This window comes from Sinocyclocheilus rhinocerous, unplaced genomic scaffold (assembly GCF_001515625.1).
Source record: "Sinocyclocheilus rhinocerous isolate Xijiao unplaced genomic scaffold, SAMN03320098_v1.1 scaffold562, whole genome shotgun sequence".
Taxonomy (NCBI): Eukaryota; Metazoa; Chordata; class Actinopteri; order Cypriniformes; family Cyprinidae; genus Sinocyclocheilus; species Sinocyclocheilus rhinocerous.
In genome coordinates this window covers 10,080-31,519 of record NW_015641608.1, presented here as the reverse complement: position 1 = coordinate 31,519, position 21,440 = coordinate 10,080, and the positions used below count along the sequence as shown (strand labels likewise).

Genomic DNA, 21,440 nt, shown 5'->3' with positions numbered 1-21,440 from the left:
ATGCATTCTGACAGCTCTCTGACCCTCCCATAGACAGCAAGGGTCCTTACACGATCAACATCCAGAGACGTAGCAAGGAGATTGGTAAAATAGTCCATGTGACATCAGGGGTTCAGCCATAATTTTACGAAGCTACGAGAATACTTTTTGTGCGCAAAAAAAAACAACTTTATTCAACAATTCGTCTCCTCCGCGTCACCCTGTAGCACCATTTTGGAGAGTATCCGCTGGACGTAAACAGCGTATGCTATTCTGTGTCAGCCGCACCACACGGATACTCTCCAAAATGGTGCTACGGTGACGCATAGGAGACGAATTGTTGAATAAAGTCGTTATTTTAGTCACGTTAGCACTCGGCTAACGTATCCACTATTATTGTTTTAAGTGTTCACAGTTTAGCAGCTAAACTTTAGCTGTGGGAATTCGCTTGCATAAGTGTTTTTGTATTTTATGTCATTATTATAAGAACGGATTGGAGCACTATATTATTGTTTTGTGTAAAGGTGCTTTGTCAATGGGAGCGCTGCTAACTTGCTCAAGGAATCCTCTCTGTGCCAACCACAACAGGCTTGACCAGCTGACCAATCAGAGCAGAGTAGGTTTATGGAAGGGATGGGTTTGCTCCGAACTTGTTTTTTTTTCTTTTGCGTACAAAAAGTATTCTCGTAGCTTCGTAAAATTATGGCTGAACCCCTGATGTCACATGGACTATTTTACCAATCTCCTTGCTACGTCTCTGGATGTTGATCGTGTAAGGACCCTTGCTGTCTATGGGAGGGTCAGAGAGCTGTCAGAATGCATAAATATCTTAATTTGTGTTCCGAAGATGAAAGAAGGTCTTACAGGTTTGGAACGACATGAGGGTGAGTAATTAATGACAGAATTTTCAGTTTTGGGTGAACTATCCCTTTAATGAATCATAGCCTTTTGAAGTTTAATCATCACATTAAGCCATATCGCAATTCTGGTCTCTCTGTCCTCAAATTTTCTTGAAATCATAATTAAGACTTTCTTATACAATTTAAGACTTTCTTAAACAATTTAAGACTTTTTATGGTCTTAACTTTGATACAACTACATTTAAGACTTTTTAAGGACCCACAGGAACCCTGAGTAATACTGTGTAATATTATTACAATTTAAAATAAACGTTTCATATTTGAATATATTTTAAAATGTAATTCATTCCTGTGATGGCAAAGGTCCATAGGTCCTCATATGGCTTGTTAACTGAGGGGTGTTACAGAGTATTAGTTAAATATAGCTAACAAAATATATATTGTGTGTTTGATTGGTCCAGACGCTACACTATTATCAATATTGAAAACAACTGGGAAGCCTAACATTTTTGTGGAAACCATGATACATTTTTTTCAAGATTTGTTACATAATAAATGTCTTTGTGTTCTTGCTAAATATTAATTTCCTTTTAAAATTTTACTGACCTCAAAGTTTTGAATGGTAGTGTACAAAAGCTTAGCACTGAGGTGCGGTTATATTAAAATCCCCTTCCAAAGGAGTTTTGAATAAGTAATAGATTTAAATACATTTGAATAATTTTTGGTCTCCTGTCTGTGATCATTAAATAGCGCTGATTTGGCCTCTACACAGAGCTTCAGAGAGGTGACTGAGGAAGAGGAGGAGGAGAGAAAGAACGGATTAAATGCTCTCAAGAGCGATGCAAATGAGAGGGAAGGGGTGATTTTGACAGCTCCCGGTCAGGAGGGCTTGACAGACAATGCGGATGGGGAGAGACTTTGTAGGCTGTTAGCCTTCTGTGTAAGATAAAATTATCTGAGAAAAGGACTTCATTATTCTAGTAGTGCTTTGTGAGCTTCTCAAGGCGACAATTAGCATGACATGCCATTATAGCTGCTCTTTTGTTCTGCTTTAGCATACATGCGGTGTTGTTTTCGACCATCAGTATTCTGCTCAATGCTTTGTATCTATAAAAACGAGCAAGCTAAAGGCAAAATATTCTGCCCTAGACCCTCCATGACATCAGCGTTTGTCTCACCCGGTCAAAATGTGATTGCTGCACACTACGGTGCACTCCCTGAACCGGGGAGAAAAAACAGTCCACAGGGTTGAGGGGGGGAAACACTGCCATCATGAATACTCATCAGATGCAGACTTAGGCTTCATTTGGAGACACGTTCTCTCTTTCTCAAATCAAACTTTCTTTGTAAAAGAATTAAAAGAAAATTTCACAGTGCCTTCATTTGCCAGCATACCATTTGTTATGCTAATGCTAATGCTAAGTTGAAAACTAGACATCATGAAATGTGAATGTGTGTCCTACCTTCAGTAAAGCATTCAGTCGTTCACAAAAAAAGGGGTGTGGTCGGGCTTGGCCTTCTGGGATAGCCTACTTCAGACAAACGGAAAGATACAGGTTAACATGACACAAACAGCAGTACGTTCTGTGATTTCTGACAAAGCAGCACTAACAGCATTGAACTACACTAGAAGTCAAGCGCTGTGGAGATGGCATTATCTTCTCAGCATGGACGTCTCTCCATGAGCCCATGGTTAAGCTCCTAGGTGAGCTTACTGTACACAGGAGTCTATAGTTAAAGCTGTGACTCTAGTAAAAACACAGCTCAGACTCACAATGGCAACAACCTCACACTTACAGGAGCAGTATATAATTTCCTTCACAGCAGGTGGTCCCTTAAATCCAGGAAATCCAGAAGGTTATCATTAGCAATATATAGAGAAGACTGAAGCAAAGTCTGTCTAAAAAAGCAGCAAAGGTCCAAATTATGGTGACATTTCCATGCAAAATCCTTACACAATACCATAGGGTAGATAACATACACTATTGTTTAAAAGAGTGGGGTCAGTAAGATTTTTTTTTTTTTTTACATTTTTGAAAGAAGTATCTTATGCTGACCATTACTTAATTTATTTGATTAAAATTACAGTAAAAACAGTACTATTGTAAAATATTAATACATTTAACATTTTCCATTTTAATATATTAAAAAGTAATTTATTACTGTGATGGCAACGCTTAATTTTCAGCAGCCATTACTCCAGTCTTCAGTGTATATTACAAATATAACACATTATAAATGTCTTTACTGTAATTTCTGATCAATTTAATGAGTCCTTGCTGAACAAAAGTTTATTTTAACAAAAAATAGTGTATAAACAATATACCAATGATACAATGAACTGAACAGAATATTATGTTACTGAAAGATTAGATTTAGGGTTGAGTTACACTGAAATCTAAAGCACAGCAGACTGATGACTTTGTTTAGAGACTAAAGCATTTTGTTAATTCATATTCATTTGCATACAGATACTGCCAAATGTATCATGTAACAGAGCAAAATTGGAGAATGCTTAAAAGGAGACAGAAGCATATAAACACTGATCTGCTTCATAAAGCAATCTACAAGACGACAACATGAAACCAGCAATAAATGCTAACCAAAATTCATTCACTTCAACACTACATCATAGTAATGGTGCATTATGGTGATGTATATTAAAAGCTAAACAAACACAAACACAAACAGACAGACAGTTAGAAAGACTTTAAAACAGTGTGGCATAATTTATTCAGCCAGAACAATAAACCAGATTATGGGGTCCCTCAGAGTTTTCCAGGGGGTCTGTGAAGAAGACTATAGCAATAAATAAATAAATACTCACACAATCTGATAAGCATTTTATAATGTAGCCTACTAATATAAGTTGATTCTCTTAATAAAAAAAATAATAGGCTAAATAAATTTAACTGGCTTACTTTAAAAACCTAGCTTATATTTGGGACTCAGTTCGTAGGTACAGGTTAGACATTTTTATGATCACGCAGTTGTTAAGATGCTAGACAAGAGTCTGATAAAAGCATGTGATCGAACTCCACATTGTTCAATTTTGTTGTCAATCATGACAAGGAGAGCCGTCAAGGAAAAACATCATGTGACCAATGTAAGCAAATACTGGATGCTGTGGATGTGATTGTCCAATAGAATGAATGGACTCAAATAGCGTCCAATCAGAGGAGAGCTCGGGCTTGCTATAAAACCCCAACAAAGCCGCTTATTTCTGGACACCATTATCAGTCTTGTGTGGGTTCTGGTGGACTTTAGGAAGGATTAATAACGCTTCCCCAAAGAAAATCAGTGTAAGGTATGGATTTTGTTTGAGATCATTCAAATCAAGCCTTTATTATTATAATATTCAGAAAATATGACGTGATAACGCTGCCAGATCAATTTACAAAAACATACATTTGTGGGCTATATTAATGATTAAAGTATGATCAGGAATGCTTCGATATTCAAAGGGTCGTCGCGTATTTAAGCTCTGCTGGCAATTTGCAATGCGCCGTTTATGTTTTCCTAAACTCTTTAAACGTGTAGAGAGCATAGTAATGTCAATTTAAACGCTTTAAATGGTATGCCGGCCAAAAGAATGCGGATGCGTGCATGACAATGTGCTTTTGTCCCAAACATCAGCAACGACCTTGCAGTCAGCCTCCTTCTCTGCAAGGTCTTTGGAGACGTTGCGCATTACGCATTCGCATGCTTCAAAGAGTAATAAATGATTCCCATACAAGACCTTCGTAATGCACAGAAGGCATTACATGACGTGCAATATCTGCATGCATTTGAATGCATTAATGACGCGTCATTTATCGGACGCGCGCTCCACATTCCATCATATTTACTGCCCTGCATGACATAACACGTCACCGAGCACATTTGTCGTCATACTACGACCGTTTGTTGCTGTAACGGTTCAAGCGAATTTAAACGAATTCCTCCGTTTTAGAAAATGCGCTTTAATGCTGTTACGTCATTATTAATGCAGCTGAGGGGCTGGCTTTGTCCTTCCTTGTGCTCGAATCGGATTTGAATTCGCCTTTAATTAAAATTCCTTGTTTCCAAACATTTGCACCAGGTAGACGCAACCATGCCTTTCGGTAACACTCACAATCAGCTGAAGATGAACTTCACCGCTGAGCAGGAGTATCCCGACCTCAGCGAGCACAACAACCACATGGCGAAGGTGCTGACGCTCGAGATGTACGCAAACCTTCGGGACAAACAGACCTCCAGCGGATTTACCGTGGATGACGTCATTCAAACCGGGGTGGACAACCCAGGTAAACGACCCGTCTTCAGAATGCCAGAGTACCATTGTTTCAGCCGGCGCTTGGGTGCAGGGTGACCAAATGTCGAAGGATTTGATTTGCAAATTTGAGTTTTGCGGCTTGTAATCCATATGTGTTAGAAAAGTGGGAGGAAAGTGTCCAAAAATGTGATGACTCATCATGCACTACCAATCATATAACATTACTCTAGAATGAGAATGTCCCTCCACCTAATAGCACCTGCAGCCAACTAGCAAGTTTTATTTATTTATTTTTAATCGCCAAGCTGTCACAAATCTACCATGAATAACGAACAAATGCAATTTTCAGACTACAATATAGTACATATAATTGGTGCTTTTCATTATTAGTTATCAAAGTAAATTAAAAAGGCGGCACAGGCTACACTTTCAAGCTCTTTGAAGATGAAATGGCTTTAATATATTTCTAGTTGGCTGGTCTTTGAAATAGAAATTGAGCAGGTAAAATCATGATTCCTGGCTGTGCTGTAATGATGCAGTTTGCTAATAATAGGCATAATTCAGTGGGTTTCTAAATACTTTACTAGTAATGCATTAAACAATTTGTGTAATGGGCAAAATTTTGAATGACAACATTCATCGTGATGTGATAAGTGCATAGCTTAATTGTTAAAAGCAGGACAGATATAAGCTTGAATATCAGTTCTGAATCTCTATGGAGTCCAGATACTCTTGCACATTTGGGCTTAGTGCGTTCAAAAAACGTACATTTAGTACGTACGTAATATTCAATGCTTTCTTGGGCCTGTTGTGTCAAACGAAGAGACACTGAACCTAGTTGCACTCTATTGTACTAACATTCTGATTTGCATCCTTGATTTGCGTCCTTTGCTGCTTCCTCATGCCACCTGATGGCTAATGCAAGTTGTTGTTGTTGTTGTTGTTGTTATTATTATTATTATTATACAAAAGACGCATATGTGAACGGCCCCTAAGGTGTTATATGTGTGAAGTCCAACAAAAGAGTTATTGTCTTCTTGAATCTCATGATTTCTGCAAGACCAACCATGCGATAATAAACATGATGTGTGGCTATATTAAGCCTTTGCCTGTGACAATGTGTTTGCTGTTGGTGTGAAAAGTTTCCAAAAATTGTCACCACCATGCTGATCTTTTGTGTTCCAGGTCATTCATCATGACGGTGGGCTGCGTTGCTGGAGATGAGGAGACGTATGAAGTGTTCAAAGATCTCCTGGACCCCATCATTGAGGACCGCCACGGGGGATACAAACCCACAGACAAACACAAGACTGACCTGAACCCAGACAACCTCCAGGTACACCGCGACTGTCTGGTGCATCTAATTGGGTTTAACATTTTAAAATAGTATCCTGTTAATTTGGTGGTGCTTTTAATAGGGTGGGGACGACCTTGACCCCAACTACGTCCTGAGCTCCAGAGTGCGAACTGGCAGGAGCATCCGTAGCTTCTGCCTCCCTCCTCACTGCAGCCGTGGGGAGAGACGGGCCATCGAGGGTCTGTCCGTTGAGGGTGAGCTCGTCTTGGCATCTGTTTTCATAGGATGCACATGATTCATAATTGGTCGTTCAAGAGGTGTGGGTGGAAACGAGTGATTGAAGCATCCACTCTGTAATGATGCAGTTGTGTTGTGGTTTTCACAGCTTTGGGAGTCCTTGATGGCGATCTTAAAGGAAAGTACTATGCCCTCAAGGACATGACAGAGGAGGAGCAGCAGCAGCTGATTGATGACCACTTCCTATTTGATAAGCCTGTGTCCCCACTGCTGCTGGCCTCTGGGATGGCCCGTGACTGGCCCGATGCCAGAGGGATCTGGTGAGTGAGACCGGCCTTTTGGGTCCATTACTCTTCTTTGCATTAAAAGGAATATTGAAGTTTTCCTTACTAAATGGATACATTTAAGTGCCATCTTCTTAATACTTGGATGATTTATTATTATTATTATTATTATATAAATTTATTTCTTATATGGAGATTACTACTACTACTACTACTAATAATAATAATAATGTTTTTAATGGATAATTCCAGCTTGATATGAAAAGTAATGTTGGTATTTTGTACCTTTTTATATTTATTGTATGCATTTAGGTACTATCTTTAATATATTATAAAATTATATACATTTTCTCTTTTTCATTTACCCTTTATTAAAATGATTGGTTTTGTAGTAGGTTTTTATAATTTCATTTTTTTTTTAATTTAATGTTTTATTTTGGAGTAAGATTAACTGATAAGAAAACATCCATGTTGGTGCTAATATATTATGGTTTGTATTATGTTTTATTATAAAATGTGTATTTTATATTAGAAAATGGATACGTTTGGGTGCCATCTTAATATAATATAACATTAAAGAATTGATTTGTTTGTCCAGTATAAAGATTATTTGTTTTTTGCTTTATTCATTTATTACTAACAACAATTTATCGAGTGATTTCAACTCGACATGAAAAATTTGGTGCTAAGATAAGAAAAATATAGAGATTGATATGATATAGTACAGTGAACATTTGAAGTGCATCAAAAGTTAATCAAAGTTGTCCTAAGACAAGAACGCATTTTGGTTTTAGGACAACTTTGATGAAAGGTTTTGATCCACTTTAAATGTTGACTAGTATATTTTAAACAAAGTCCCTTTTAAGGCAGGTCACGTCACTCAGCGGCCATCTTTGAAACGCCTCTCGGGCAAGCAAGTGCAGCTCCGATCTCTTTGAATGGGGAAACATCAAATTCTCCAAAACTGGTCTCCAGGCTTACGATTAAATTTCATATTTGAAATCACCTATAAAATCTGACAACAGCTGTATCATGTTTATTTTGCTCAAATAGCGTTATAAAAAGCTTATTTTTCAGGCTAGATCAGCCAGTGCGCATGCGCAGTCCTAACCGCATGTCTCAGAGTGTTGATGGTTTCTATAGCAACCGGGACTTCTAACAGCAGCTGCAGTGACGCGCTGACCTTACGATTAGCGATTGGCTCTTTTGCTCAGAAGGCGGGGCTTCGTTTGATAGAGCGGCCATATTGAGCGTTGCATTTTTCCCCATTCAAAACTATAGGAGTGACACGTCTTGGGTATTCTATAGTCTTTGTTTTAAATGACTAAAATATGATTCTTCATAATGCTTTATAGGCACAACGACAACAAGACATTCCTGGTCTGGGTGAATGAGGAAGACCACCTTCGCGTTATTTCCATGCAGAAAGGTGGCAACATGAAGGAAGTCTTCAATCGCTTCTGCACAGGCCTCACAAAGGTTGGTTTTTAATCAATCCGAGCTCTTCAGCATTGCCAGCATCTCCAGTGTTGGCATGTTGTTAAATCCTAACTTGTTTGTCCTGCAGATTGAGGAGTTGTTTAAAGAGAAGGGCCACGAGTTCATGTGGAACGAGCACTTGGGCTACGTCCTAACCTGCCCCTCCAACCTGGGCACAGGGTTGCGTGGTGGCGTTCATGTCAAACTTCCTAACCTCAGCAAGCATGAGAAGTTTGGCGAGATCCTCAAGCGACTGAGGCTCCAAAAGCGTGGAACAGGTACATGTTCACCTGCAGTTCTGTTACATGTACCGGATGTAATCTGCAGTACTAAACTTGCTCTTGTCTCCAGGTGGAGTTGACACTGCTGCAGTAGGCGGTGTCTTTGACATCTCCAATGCAGACCGTCTGGGCTTCTCTGAGGTTGAGCTGGTTCAGATGGTAGTGGATGGAGTTAAGCTGCTTATAGAGATTGAGAAACGCCTGGAGGCAGGCCAGTCAATTGGTGACCTTATGCCTGAGCAGAAGTGAACACTTCGTGACTCCTAACTTAACTCCTTCCCTGCCTCCACCAGTCCTCCTTTCCTCCAGTACCAATAATCTTAACTACGTCAAGGAACATACACTCCACCCAAACGGTAGTGGCACTAAAGTTAGACGAGTCTTCCATCAGTGTGAAGGATTTTGTATCTCAAACTTCCTGCAATGTTGAAGATGGAGCTTAACACCAGAAATAAAGTCTCTTTGGCCCATGGAGTTTCTTGTGCATGTGTTATTGTTAAAAGATCAACTAAATTTAGTTTGCTGTAGTTTTCAATCCATCACCTCATTTACTTTGATTCTGCATGTGTCCAGATGCCAGAAACAAAGGCACTGTTGTTTAGGTGGTGTTCTAGCGTTATTTCGGAGGTTTAGTTTGTATTTACAGACCTGTTAAATGTTTTTAATTTGGTGGTGTTTGTAACGTGTAGGATAATCCCAGCACTTTAAGGTCATTTTATAGGTAGACTAAGGAGGTCATTATTTGCTTTAGAGAAATTAAAGGCTCACAAACAGGCCCTTTGTTTTTAGCTTTATTTTTTTTTTTTTTTTTTTTTTTTTTTTTCAAGAGACAGTAGCTCTCTTTGCATTTTAAGTATTCTAGGCTTTATTTACTTCCACTTTTAATTATTTTTCTTTGCATTTATAAAAAGCATAGGTTTTGGAAAAAAAATTCCACCCTTTTAGGTTGCTGTCAAAACGGTCTTGTACTGCCACCTAGTGTCCATAATGGGAGATTAATCCAAAAGAACTATACTTGTATCTTTATTGCGCTTGTTTTGGTCGTTTTTAATGCTGGCTTTGTTCTAAATTGAGAACCATTTTGCGGAAACCATGAATGCAGCTTACTTTACAAGCATTCATTACAGTAGTCTTCCCGTATACGACAGGTTTAGTCAACGCTGAAAGAAGGAAATATAATTTTGTTTCGGAGACGTTTGAACAACGAAGGTAAACTCTTCGATATTTTAGTTGCATATACTATCTTAGGTAGTTGGGTAACACCAACATTGAAAAACGTCTCAATCTCTATAAAATTATAGTTAAAACAAACTACTATGGTTGGCCAGACTATGACAGCGCAGAGAAAAGTAACATGCACCATATGACATCAATACAAGTTCAGCCACCATCAATATATATGTTTTTTAAGCTGAATAACAAATATTTAGCTATTTAATTTAAAATACACTGAATAATATTAAGTCAAACTATTATTTCGAACCTTATTACACCTAATGAAAGAACATCCGGGTCAAAATTATCCGGGCTGAATTAACATTCAGGAGCACTTGATAATTACAGACGGATAAGCATTGAAACGGAACTCTTCAGTTGGTAGATCTCCAGCATGATGTGGTTACTCCTCCCACACTCAGTATGAGATCTGGGGTGCGTTCCCCCTAAGCATTGGTTGCAGCAAGTTCCACTGAACTCTATAGTAATGATGGAACTAGTGTCATTAGTTGCATTTGAGTACAGGGCTGAATTTGTTGTGCCCCAAATATAGTGCTTTATTTTCAGCTAAAGAACTTCTCATCTTACCTCAATATATACTTTCCATCAGCTGTCAATGGGTGTTGCTTCTAGCAACCAGATACGACTACAACGTTGGCTGTTTTAGGCCACTAAAAAGCATAAAACTGGATTCAAAAATCGATTTCCAAAGCAAAAGCAGAGAGGGAGAGACTGAGCAATGAGCATAACACAAAGTGACACGATTTCTTGCTACGACTCATTTCTTTTTATGTTGTCATGTATAGAACACAAGGTGCGAGTCACTGTATTTCACAGAAGCCCACACGGGCAGTTTAGTCGAACAGCATCGAGTCAAGCAGGTCTCCTCTCCTGTCCTCATCACAGTATTTACAAGGTTAAACTCCACAATAAAGCTCTTCACTGCCTTAACGGCAGATTATAAAAATCAATTCACATGACTAAAAACTGGAGTGGAGTGGAATGGGCTGGTATAATATAAAGAAACTTTTAAAAACAAAACAAAAAAGTTTAAAATAAATGTAAATGCAGAGAAAATTTTCAGCTTAATTCATCAGAGCCATGGAACTCTAGCCAAACCCTCTACAGACAACAAACTGACAAAAACGTATAGTGTCAATCACCGTAAGCTAAATACTTACTGATTTCATAAATGATGGTTCTGATGGTTCATCTCAATCTTTCTAACACTTCACACACACACTCTTCAAAACACTCTTATGCTGTGAAAAACTCTTCTCAGCACTTCACACTTCTGTATGATGCTCACTGCAGTGAAAAAAAAAAAATTTACACTCATACATAAATCCCATACGCAACACATACACTTTCACTTATATGCACCTTTATGAATCATATACATGCCCATCAGTGGTTCTGATGGTTCATCTCAATCTTTCTAACACTTCACACACACACACACACACTCTTCAAAACACTCTTATGCTGTGAAAAACTCTTCTCAGCACTTCACTCTTCTGTATGATGCTCACTGCAGTGAAAAAAAAATACTGTCCTCATCACAGTATTTACAAGGTTAAACTCCACAATAAAGCTCTTCACTGCCTTAACGGCAGATTATAAAAATAATTTCACATGACTAAAAACTGGAGTGGAGTAGAATGGGCTGGTATAATATAAAGAAACTTTTAAAAACAAAAAAGTTTAAAATAAATGTAAATGCAGAGAAAATTTTCAGCTTAATTCATCAGAGCCATGGAACTCTAGCCAAACCCTCTACAGACAACAAACTGACAAAAACGTATAGTGTCAATCACCGTAAGCTAAATACTTACTGATTTCATAAATGATGGTTCTGATGGTTCATCTCAATCTTTCTAACACTTCACACACACACACACACACTCTTCAAAACACTCTTATGCTGTGAAAAACTCTTCTCAGCACTTCACTCTTCTGTATGATGCTCACTGCAGTGAAAAAAAAATATTACACTCATACATAAATCCCATACGCAACACATACACTTTCACTTATATGCACCTTTATGAATCATATACATGCCCATCAGTTTATTGGATTCCTCAGTCATAGATCAGAATAATCGCAAACTATTTATATTTTGTTCTCTGCTCTCATATACTTCCAGTTTATACACTCGTTTTTGTAGATATAAGCTATAAAATTCACACACAAGTCCTTTGTTTTAAGCTTACATAACCTCAGCTCTCATTCATCCAGTTCAATTCCAAGTATAGAGAATCTCTCTCTCTGACAAAGAGCACAGCCTGCCTTGGTCTTCTCTGCAAAGCATCATGGGTAAGCAACTACAAATAGAGAAAAGCTCGTGTCAGTGATTAGTGCTTGATCCCCAAAGTGTGATGTACAGCTATAATACATTTAACATGGATACAAGAGAGCGTGCGAGGAGTGGAGTGGGAGATACGGAGGCCTGGTGGCTGAGCTGATGGGGGCAGACAGAGAAACCTGAGGCTGCTTGTTTGGCCTGGTGCTCGCTGGAGAGTGTGTTTGAGTAGTGCGGTTAATAGTGCCTCCAGGTTCAGGGTTTAGCAGCTTCAGCCCTTCTGTGGTCCAAGTGGCACATAGAGGTGAAAGACGGAGGTTCAACACCTCGAGACATCAGTCCGGTCGGTCACCCACGAGAGAGTTACGCCAGAGACCTCTGACATGGTTTTATTCTGCGGTAAAGCTACAGAGAATCAAATAATAAAAATAATTTAAAAATATATATTCAAGAAGGATTCATTACACTGATCAAAAGTGAAAGATATTTATATTGTTACAAAATATTTCTATTTCAAATAAATGCCGTTCTTTTGAACTTGTTATTCATCAATAAACCTTTACGGTTTCCACAAAAATATTTAGCAGCACAACTGATAATAATAAGAAATGTTTCTTGAGCAGCAAATCATCATATTAGAATCATTTCTGAAGGATCATGTGAAACTGAAAATAGAGTAATGGCTGCTGAAACTTCAGGTTTGCATCATAGGAGTAAATAAAAGATACTCTACTGCTATATCCCGTGTGTGCACCTACCCCTAATAGGTTCCGTGGCACATAGCCCTCTTTGTCATTGAGTTTACTCCACCACCACTCTGTCTCGGTATCGTCCTTCCTGCGTAGGACAGTAATGGCATCACCCTCCTGAAAGGAAAGCTCATCTGTGCTCTGAGCCTCATACTCCCACAGCGCGTACACAACTCCCTTATTCATCACTCCCAACTTCTCCTGCACACCTGTAAACACAGAGAGAAGGCAAGGTAATATCTCATTCAGTATGATATTACAGCATTAACATATGCACCACACAAAAAAACAATGACATCTAATTATACTGGTGAGTACTGAGAAATACTATTTATTTTATTACTTTTTAAAAGTTTAGGGTCTGTAAGATTTTAAAAAATATTTATAAAAGAATCTCACCATGTCTGCATTTATCTGATCACAAATATAGTAAAATATTATTAAAGATTAAAATAAATGTTTTCTATCTTAATATATTTTTAAATGCAATTTATTCCTGCGATGGTAAAGCTGAATTTTAAACTCCAGTCTTCAGTGTCACATGATCCTTCAGAAATCATTCTAATACGCTGATTTGATGCTCAAGAAACATTTCTTATTATCAGTGAAAACAGTTGTGCTACTTGATATTTATGTAGAAAATCTGATACTTTTTTCAGAATAGAAAGAATAGAAATCTTTTGTAAAACTGTCTTTACTGTCACTTTTTATAAATTTAATGTGTCCTTGCTGAATAAATGCATTTCTTTAATATATATATATATATATATATATACACGGACTCAAAACTTTTGAATGGTAGTGTTCTTGATATGTTAATGGGATTTCTGGAGAATTCTTACATTGATTACGACTAAAAGCTGGACAATGGGCAAGTAGTGATGAAAAAAGTGAGGCTTTTTAAATTTTTGAATCAGGTGATTCCCAATTCTAAGTGCTCTAAACTCTGTACTCTGAGGACATCTGCTGGTTAAAGCAGTGTAAATATAATGAGAACTTGGCAAAAACGTTCAATGACATTTATACAAAAAAACTATAATATCACTAAATATCAAAGTGAAGTTATCTGTATATGTAGCCTTTTATTCATTTGTAGCTTTATTTGTGTTTGTAAAAAAGCATTTTAGTTCTTTTTTGGTTTGATATTGTCATCTTATACAGAGATTTTCCTAAACTGAGACTTAAGACTCTCAATCTTTTGTAGAGTAACTTGCATTTAGATTTGATCCTAAAACTGCCTCCACTTTCACATTAGATTCAACAGAGTTCTCAAAATGGATGGTATGAGAGCACAAAATCATTCTGAGGAAAAGGCACTCTTACCATAGAGAAACTGTGAGCACTGTATGTAACCCTCCTCCATCTCCTCACATTTGTCTGCTGCCGTCTCTACATCGCTGATAGTGGTGGCAAAGATGGCAGCACCAGACTCCACCAGTATCTTACACAGGTGCACGCTGTTACAGGAGGCGGCACAATGCAAGGGCGTCCTACACACACAAACACACATCAGTGGGTGTCTACTCAACACCTGTTAGTTTGAACAGACTGATCAATCTCTTTCACACTGACAGACCCATCAAAGTGTCCTCACCAGCCATCACTGTCAGCTGCATTCACATTAACACCAAAGTCCAGCAGGAACTTGACGATGTGGTGGTGTCCGGCACACACTGCGTTATGGAGGGGTGTGATGCCCTCATCATTAGGGGTGCTGGGATTGTCAACCTTTAAAATGAGAGGAATTAAATAAGAATTTGTTCATTAAAAAGGGCAAAATAAAGCAGTGTGTAAAGTGTGTTCACATGGCATACCTCATAGATTATCCTTTGTACATGGTCAAACTCGCCCTCCAGTGAGGCATCCAGCAGCAGAGCGAGTGGGTTGAACTTCACTCTAAGGCCGTGACCCGTCCGCTCCGAGTCGGGTTTCTTTAGGTTCGTGCGTTTGCCCTGTTGAGGACATGGACCATTAGGCTTTGTTCACACAGCACAAAATCTGATTTGCTTTTCAAATCTGCTCTTTAGGACTGATCATCCTCCACACTGTTGGAAGCAATATAATCTAAATTGTTTGTTCAGACACTGTTGTAGATATCTGGTGTATCTAACCTATATCAACTACTAATGATGTAAACACATTAACAAGGCCTTATTGTAAAACTTAATGTGGCTTTCTGATACAGCAAATGAGAGCAATTGTCATTGTGAGAGGAGATGGAAACTAGAAAGGCAAATGTGAACACAAGTGACATTTCATATATTTATACTGCTGTCGAAATGAGTGTATTTGGACATAGACGATGTAGCACACTTACACCACGTTCAAAAGTGTGGGGTGAATTTTTTCATGTTTTTGAAAGAAGGCTTAACAGTAAGGGTGTAATGGTACACGTATTCATACCGAACCGTTTCGGTACGGGTCTTTCGGTTCGGTACGCATGTGAACCGAACGAATACAGTTTTTTTTTTTTTTCTCCGGAAATTCAAATAATAAATGGCGTTTTGACAGTCTTTGATGTGGCATGACAGATCGCTGTATAAACGCCTTGGAGAGCCGCTTCTGGGACTGTTCAGAAACGTAATCCCAACACAAGCACTAACTAGAGCGGCTGCGATCAGCTCCGGTTCCGGTGTCTGAGCCGTGACGCCCTGCAGATTTGTGCAGAGCGGAGCGAGAGTGAACGTGATCATTCCTTCCTCTGTACTACTAGTTTTAATGCGAATAAACTAGTGTTTTTACTGTATTTTTGATCAAATAAATGCAGCCTTAGTGAATTTAAGAGACTTCTTTAAAAACATGTAAAAAATCTTACAGACCCCTACACTTTTGAACAGCTGAGCAACTTGTTCAGTAAACCATTTAAAAAAAAAAAAAGTTTTTCCCCCTGCTGTACCGAAATCATACCGAACCGTGACGTTAAAACCGAGGTACGTACCGAACTGTCATATTTGTGTACCGTTACACCCCTACTTAACAGTAATAATGTGAATTATTACTACAAACTACAATATTTTTTTCTTTTTCAATCTCTTTTAAAATGTCATTTATTCCTGTGATGGCAAAGCTGAATGTTCAGCATCATTACTTCAGTCTTCAGTGTCACATGATCCTTCAGAAATCATTCTAATATGCTGATTTGCTGCTCAAGAATCGTTTATTATTATAGTTTTGCTGCTTAATTCATATTAACTTAACCATGATACATTTTTTCCCCAGTTTTTTTTAATGAATAGAACATTTAAAAGAACAACATTCATTTGAAATAGAAATCTTTTGTAACATTATAAATGTCTTTACTGCCAATATTCCTCAGTTTAATGTATCCTAGCTGAATAAAAGTATTATTTTCTATTACTGACACCAAACTTTTGAACAGTAGTGTAGTATGTCTGTTACATTTGCGTTGTTACCCGAATGATGAGAAAACTACAAGATGTGACCAAAATAGGCATAAACAAAAAAATCTTAATTTAATCACATACTTTCTCATTTGTAATTTGAAATGGGTTAGTAAATATTTTACTAATGGTTTTAAATGTAGTTTTTACACACACACACACACACACACACACAAAAGCAATTAAAAATAACTAACGTAATAATTGAAGATTTGAGAGATAAGAAAAAGGTGGCATTCTGATTTCAATTTCAAGTCTCCAAAATTAATTAATTAAATAAATAAATAAATATATATACACTATATTACAATTAGTATATCTAAATAACAATATATTATTATGCAATAATGATGATGATTATTATTATATTTAAAACAGTAAATGTTGCCAAAAGGCAAAAACTGCAGTGCAGGAAACTTGGGATTCATACACAAGGTTGAGTTTGTGTGAGGCTGTGTATCAGTAAACTGACCATGGGCTGGGATGAGGGACAGGTGTCTGCTTCTTCAGGTGTGTTGGCCTCAGCTACAGGACTTGGCAAAATTGCTAATGTTTCTCCAGGATTATTGTTATTCTCTTCTGACGGTTCTGGTGCTGGAGGGGTCAGCATCTCAGCCACTTGCTCTGGGGGCTCATTATCATTGGCATCACCTTGCGGGATAACATCCTCAGCAACAGAGCCCTCCGAGGGCACGATGGGTGTTTCTGAAGGTTGATTCCCATTGTCTACATCAAAGAGCATTTCACCTGTGGCCGTGGAGGGCTGGTAGAATGGAGTCACTCCTCCACCTCCACTCACATCGCCCATTCCTCCTTCCATCCCTCCAGCCAGGGTGTTGAACCGCTGATAGAGAAGTTTCTGGATGTTAGGCCCATTGGGACCCTCTGGTTCCGTAATCGAGCTGCGTTTCTTAAGCGGTCGTGGAGCATTGGCCAGTTTCTTGCGCAAGGCCTCCAGCTCAGCATCGCTCTGGTAGCGCATAGGGGAGTGCACCATGGGTGTGAGTTTAGTGGGGCTGAGAGGTCGCGGGATGTTGTCTACGTTGGGTGGGGGTGGCTCAGGAACACCCATAATTTGACCATCAAAGTCCAGCTCAACATCCAACATGTCTCCTCCTGGACCCTGCAGGGCAGGAAAGGCCCCAGAGCCCCCAAAAAGTAAGGGAGAGGGGGGAGTAGAGCTGGGAGGCAGGACTGGCTTACCATATACTGGAGAGAAAAAGAACAAAATAGTCAATTACATTGCACTCACAAATAAAACACACTTAAGAAATAAACCACTTCATTCACATACTATAGTACATTCTATTGCATATGTCTGTGCAGTTTTCAATTATTTTTGCTACAAGGGCCTTGTTGACCACTGCAATGTTTCTAGCTGTTTTTTCAATCTTTCTTGCTGTGAGTGGTGCATTTTTAAAGACGTTGTGTCAAGTTAAAATGCGCTGAGAGACACCAGCATTCTGCTCCATTCTGTCGCACTGCATCTAGCTTTTTTTAAAAACACAAGACGGGTCCAAAATGAACATTGCCTGTGTAAAAACTTTTATTACTGCATGAATAATACTTTCTTAGAATCCCAAGAGCGACTTTTTACTTTATGCATATTTATTTATAGGTGCATCCAGACCTTTTCTCTAGTATAGTTTTCACGTGCGTTTATTTTTTAATTTATAATTTTCTAAGTTTATAATTTTACAACAATTTTACACATTATTATAAACCGTTTTAAACACTTAAAACTGACGTCATTTGTTATCTACAGAGCTGTTTCTGGTTATGTTGAGGACTTTATCTGTTGAACTGCAGTTATTTTCTTTTTTTGTTTCACAATTATATATTTGTAATTACATAAATATAGAATTATATATTTTTAATTAATATTATATTTTAAAATAAAAATGTACATTAATTTACAATTAAAGTAAATATAAAAATATATTTATAATTTTATGTAAACATTTTAAATATAAATTATTATATAATTAATTTAAATATTTCAAAGAATATACATTTTATTAATATAATATTTGGCAACACTTTAGATTAGGGAACACATATTCACTAATTATTAAATATCAATTAATTTTTCCTCATTAAACTCCTAATTTACTGCTTATTAATAGTTAGTAACATAGTTGTTAAGTTTAGTTTTAAAGTTTTTGTTGGGGAAGATTTAAGGGATCTAGAATAAGGTCATACAGAATAAGGCATTAATATGAGTTTTATAAGTTCTTATAAACAGCCAGTATGCTAGTAATATGCATGCTAATAAGCAACTAGTTAATAGTGAGAATTGGTCTTTAAAATAAAGTGTTACCTAATATTTTTACTAAGCATCAAGTTAGAAGTCCCCCTGTATAATTTTACACTGTAGATCTGTATCAATACCCAATCCTGATGTGAACTCCCTGTAACAAAAGACTGAAGGTTCTTTTAACTTCTTTTTAACCGAGCATATACTGTCAGGTTAAGTAGAAATTTGAAGTTTAATATTAAATCATTTTCTGATGTGTACCTGCTTTGACTGCGGGCTTGATGTTCAGAGGGTAGTTCTTGGGGGCTGCTTGTTGTAAGTACATATGGTAGATGGAGCTTGAGTTCATAGTGGCTGGGCCTTTTCTGGGTGACTGCGGTCTGGAGCCCTTATCTGGGATGAACGGCCTTACCGCTACAGCCAGAGGAGGGTCTGGCCTCTCACTGGGGGGGAAAAAGGGTGGACTGGGCTGGATGGTGGGACTGGGGGGCACAGAAATGCGCTGCTGGATCTGCTGAGAGGAAGAGCCGGTGGGTGCAGGGGGAACACGGGGCCAGGCCAGCTGCGGCAGTGGGTTGGTGGGTAGGCTGGGCACCGGTCTGAGAGGAACATCCTTGCGTCGGTCCAAAGAGCTGGTGGAACCCGAGTTGGCAGATGAGAGGGGGTGGTTGCTGGTATGGGCTCCGTATGGGGGAGGCTGGGGCTTATTGAGAGGAGGAGCTGAGCCCATTTGACTGGAATCCTGAATTTAAAACAGACAGTAAAATTACGGTAAAATTATAAGACAGCAATTTATTTGTGTGCGTGAGTCTAAGTTAGACGTACCTTATCTCCAGGAGTGCCTGCAGGTGATGCTGTTTTAATGGTCGTGTCTGTTCCAGACTCCTTCCAGTCAGGTGCTTTGACTGATGTGTTGCTCTTGTTGAGGGTGGGCCAACCGGCATCATTTGCTGAAAATGGAAAGAAAGGAAGCATTAATACAAGATCAGACATAACAGAACCCCTCACAAGCACATTTATTATTAGAACAGTGACGAACTGCATTGCTAATATACTAGACATGACTTCTAAAGATGTCTAGGTATGTTCTTGAGTTAGGAGACATGAAGTATAACAGTCTTGCGTATGAAAAACAAGTTGGTCTGGAATAGAAATGAGAGGGGCTCCTCACATCTACAAGAACAGCTCAGATGACTTCTATATTTTACCTTAATTGTAAGCTCAGTCAACTGCATGGTATCTTGATTTCAACAGAGCTTAAAAGTCAGTCCATATGAAACTCAAGCCAAACAAAGAGAAAGACTGATTAAAGCAAAATGACTGAGCCACCACTCTACAGACTTAACTTCTCTGTCTATTATGTGTGTGTATTTTGTGTTAAGTCAACAAGTTAGCTGAATGTTAGAGAATGATGAAATGGAGCCAGTAATTTAGTGAGTTTAAATGTACAGAGGAAGAGGTAGAGAGCCCAGTGAACCTTATCAGGGTAGAGTTTCTCATGCCAGCACACACATTCACTCTCACTCATGAGACCTCGCACAATCTACCTCATTACATTCTTACACACACAATCATATACACGCATACTCCCAAAAGACAGGATCAGCAGCTTTTGACTCGTATTGAATTGCAGTAAAGAGCAAATAAACAAAGGTGAATGTAATTGGCCAGACAGAGGGATCTAGTATATCATTAAGGTTCCGTTGCTCATGAAAAACGTGTAATTTTGACTTCTGCCTTAAGCCATGTTTTGACTGGAAAACTGCCACTCTGCAATTTTTAAAAAGTGGATAGGAACTTTAACAGAATTACTCCTACTGCTTAGTTAAACAAAGTTAGTTAAATAATCTCTGTAAGAGACCCACAACAATATTCAGTTTGCTTAGAACAAGATACATTGGAGACCAAAGTCTGAGATCAGTGGAAAATTTTATTATTTGGAAATTTTAGATTAATACATTTTTCATTAGGAATTACTACCTTTCAAAGATTTTTTAAAAGAAATCAATATATTCATTCAACAAGCACATATTAAATTGAAAAGGTAAAAGTAAAGACTTTTACAATGTTACAAAATATTTCCATTTCAGATAAATGCTGCTCTTTTGAATATTAAATTAATTAATGAAACCTGAAAAAAGTATTATGGTTTCCACAGAAAAATGTGGTATAAAACAGTTAATAATAATAATAATAATAATGTTTCTTAGCACCAAATCAGCACATCAGAATGATTTCTGAAGGATCATGTGATACTGAAAACTGGAGAAATGGCTGCTGAAATTTCAGCTTTGCCATCACAGAAATAATTACCGGTACATGTTAAAATATATTTAAATAGAAAACAGTTATATACATTTTAAATTTTACAATATTAGAGTTGGGGTACTCTGACTTGTACTCGAGTCCGGTCTCGAGTACAGTTTTTTAAAGGACTCGGACTTGTCACGGACTTGGATGCATTTTTACTCGAGCCTTTCGGACTCGGAAAATATGTCCGAGTCCAGGGACATTTGACGGAAATGTCACTGATTCAATGCATTATCACAAAAGTGATATTCAGTATTTTGCATGTGTTTTTAAGTCTTGTCCAGTACTTGAAAGCCGACGGGTTTCTGTGCTCACACACCGAAAGCGCGCTCACAGAACGTGCCTCTCAGTCAGTGTGCGAATGCAGAGTTCGCTTTCGCTTAAGTTCTCTTAATTTCTGTTATTGCTACACACTTACACTAAAAGTTATGTCAAAATGCCCATCTTGGAGACTATTCATGTAAATGCAGTTGGTTTTGTTTTAAGTGAACTTGAACAGTTGGGAGAAATACAGATGTGTCAAAATATTTG

The 21,440-nt window shown here is 38.1% G+C and overlaps 2 protein-coding genes across 4 annotated transcripts in view; one reads left to right on the top strand and one right to left on the bottom strand.

The window, feature by feature from the left end:
- The first annotated feature begins 4,042 nt into the window (after positions 1-4,042).
- Positions 4,043-9,146, top strand: LOC107755234 (creatine kinase B-type-like). 3 transcript variants are annotated; one of them, XM_016571951.1, is made up of 8 exons: positions 4,045-4,146; positions 4,921-5,131; positions 6,282-6,430; positions 6,513-6,645; positions 6,777-6,948; positions 8,268-8,391; positions 8,480-8,669; positions 8,743-9,146. In XM_016571951.1, exons 2-8 carry the CDS (start codon positions 4,933-4,935, stop codon positions 8,919-8,921), a joined length of 1,146 nt encoding a protein of 381 aa, XP_016427437.1. In that variant the 5' UTR covers positions 4,045-4,146; positions 4,921-4,932; the 3' UTR covers positions 8,922-9,146. The 3 variants fall into 3 exon arrangements, with proteins under 3 accessions (XP_016427439.1, XP_016427437.1, XP_016427438.1); XM_016571953.1 differs by lacking the exon at positions 4,921-5,131 and having other exon boundaries at positions 4,043-4,146; positions 6,280-6,430; positions 8,743-8,921; XM_016571952.1 differs by lacking the exon at positions 4,045-4,146 and having other exon boundaries at positions 5,059-5,125; positions 6,280-6,430; positions 8,743-8,921.
- A 2,439-nt stretch (positions 9,147-11,585) lies between these two features.
- LOC107755206 (apoptosis-stimulating of p53 protein 1-like) overlaps positions 11,586-21,440 on the bottom strand; it is a gene marked incomplete at its 5' end in the record, with an annotated part of 16,013 nt that continues 6,158 nt past the window's right edge. The window contains 8 exons of the mRNA XM_016571925.1: positions 11,586-12,597; positions 12,951-13,150; positions 14,265-14,431; positions 14,536-14,669; positions 14,756-14,893; positions 16,815-17,551; positions 18,861-19,341; positions 19,425-19,549. Of these exons, the coding sequence (XP_016427411.1) occupies positions 12,556-12,597; positions 12,951-13,150; positions 14,265-14,431; positions 14,536-14,669; positions 14,756-14,893; positions 16,815-17,551; positions 18,861-19,341; positions 19,425-19,549 (2,024 nt within the window). The remainder of the gene's footprint in view (positions 12,598-12,950; positions 13,151-14,264; positions 14,432-14,535; positions 14,670-14,755; positions 14,894-16,814; positions 17,552-18,860; positions 19,342-19,424; positions 19,550-21,440) is intronic.

Coding starts and splice junctions, on each gene's coding strand:
- LOC107755234 (XM_016571951.1), top strand. CDS start 4,933: ATGCCTTTCGGTAACACTCACAATCAGCTGAAGATGAACTTCACCGCT. Junction 5,132..6,281: donor GGTGGACAACCCAGGTAAAC/GACCCGTCTTCA, acceptor TGTGTTCCAGGT/CATTCATCATGACGGTGGGC. Junction 8,670..8,742: donor GCTCCAAAAGCGTGGAACAG/GTACATGTTCAC, acceptor TCTTGTCTCCAG/GTGGAGTTGACACTGCTGCA.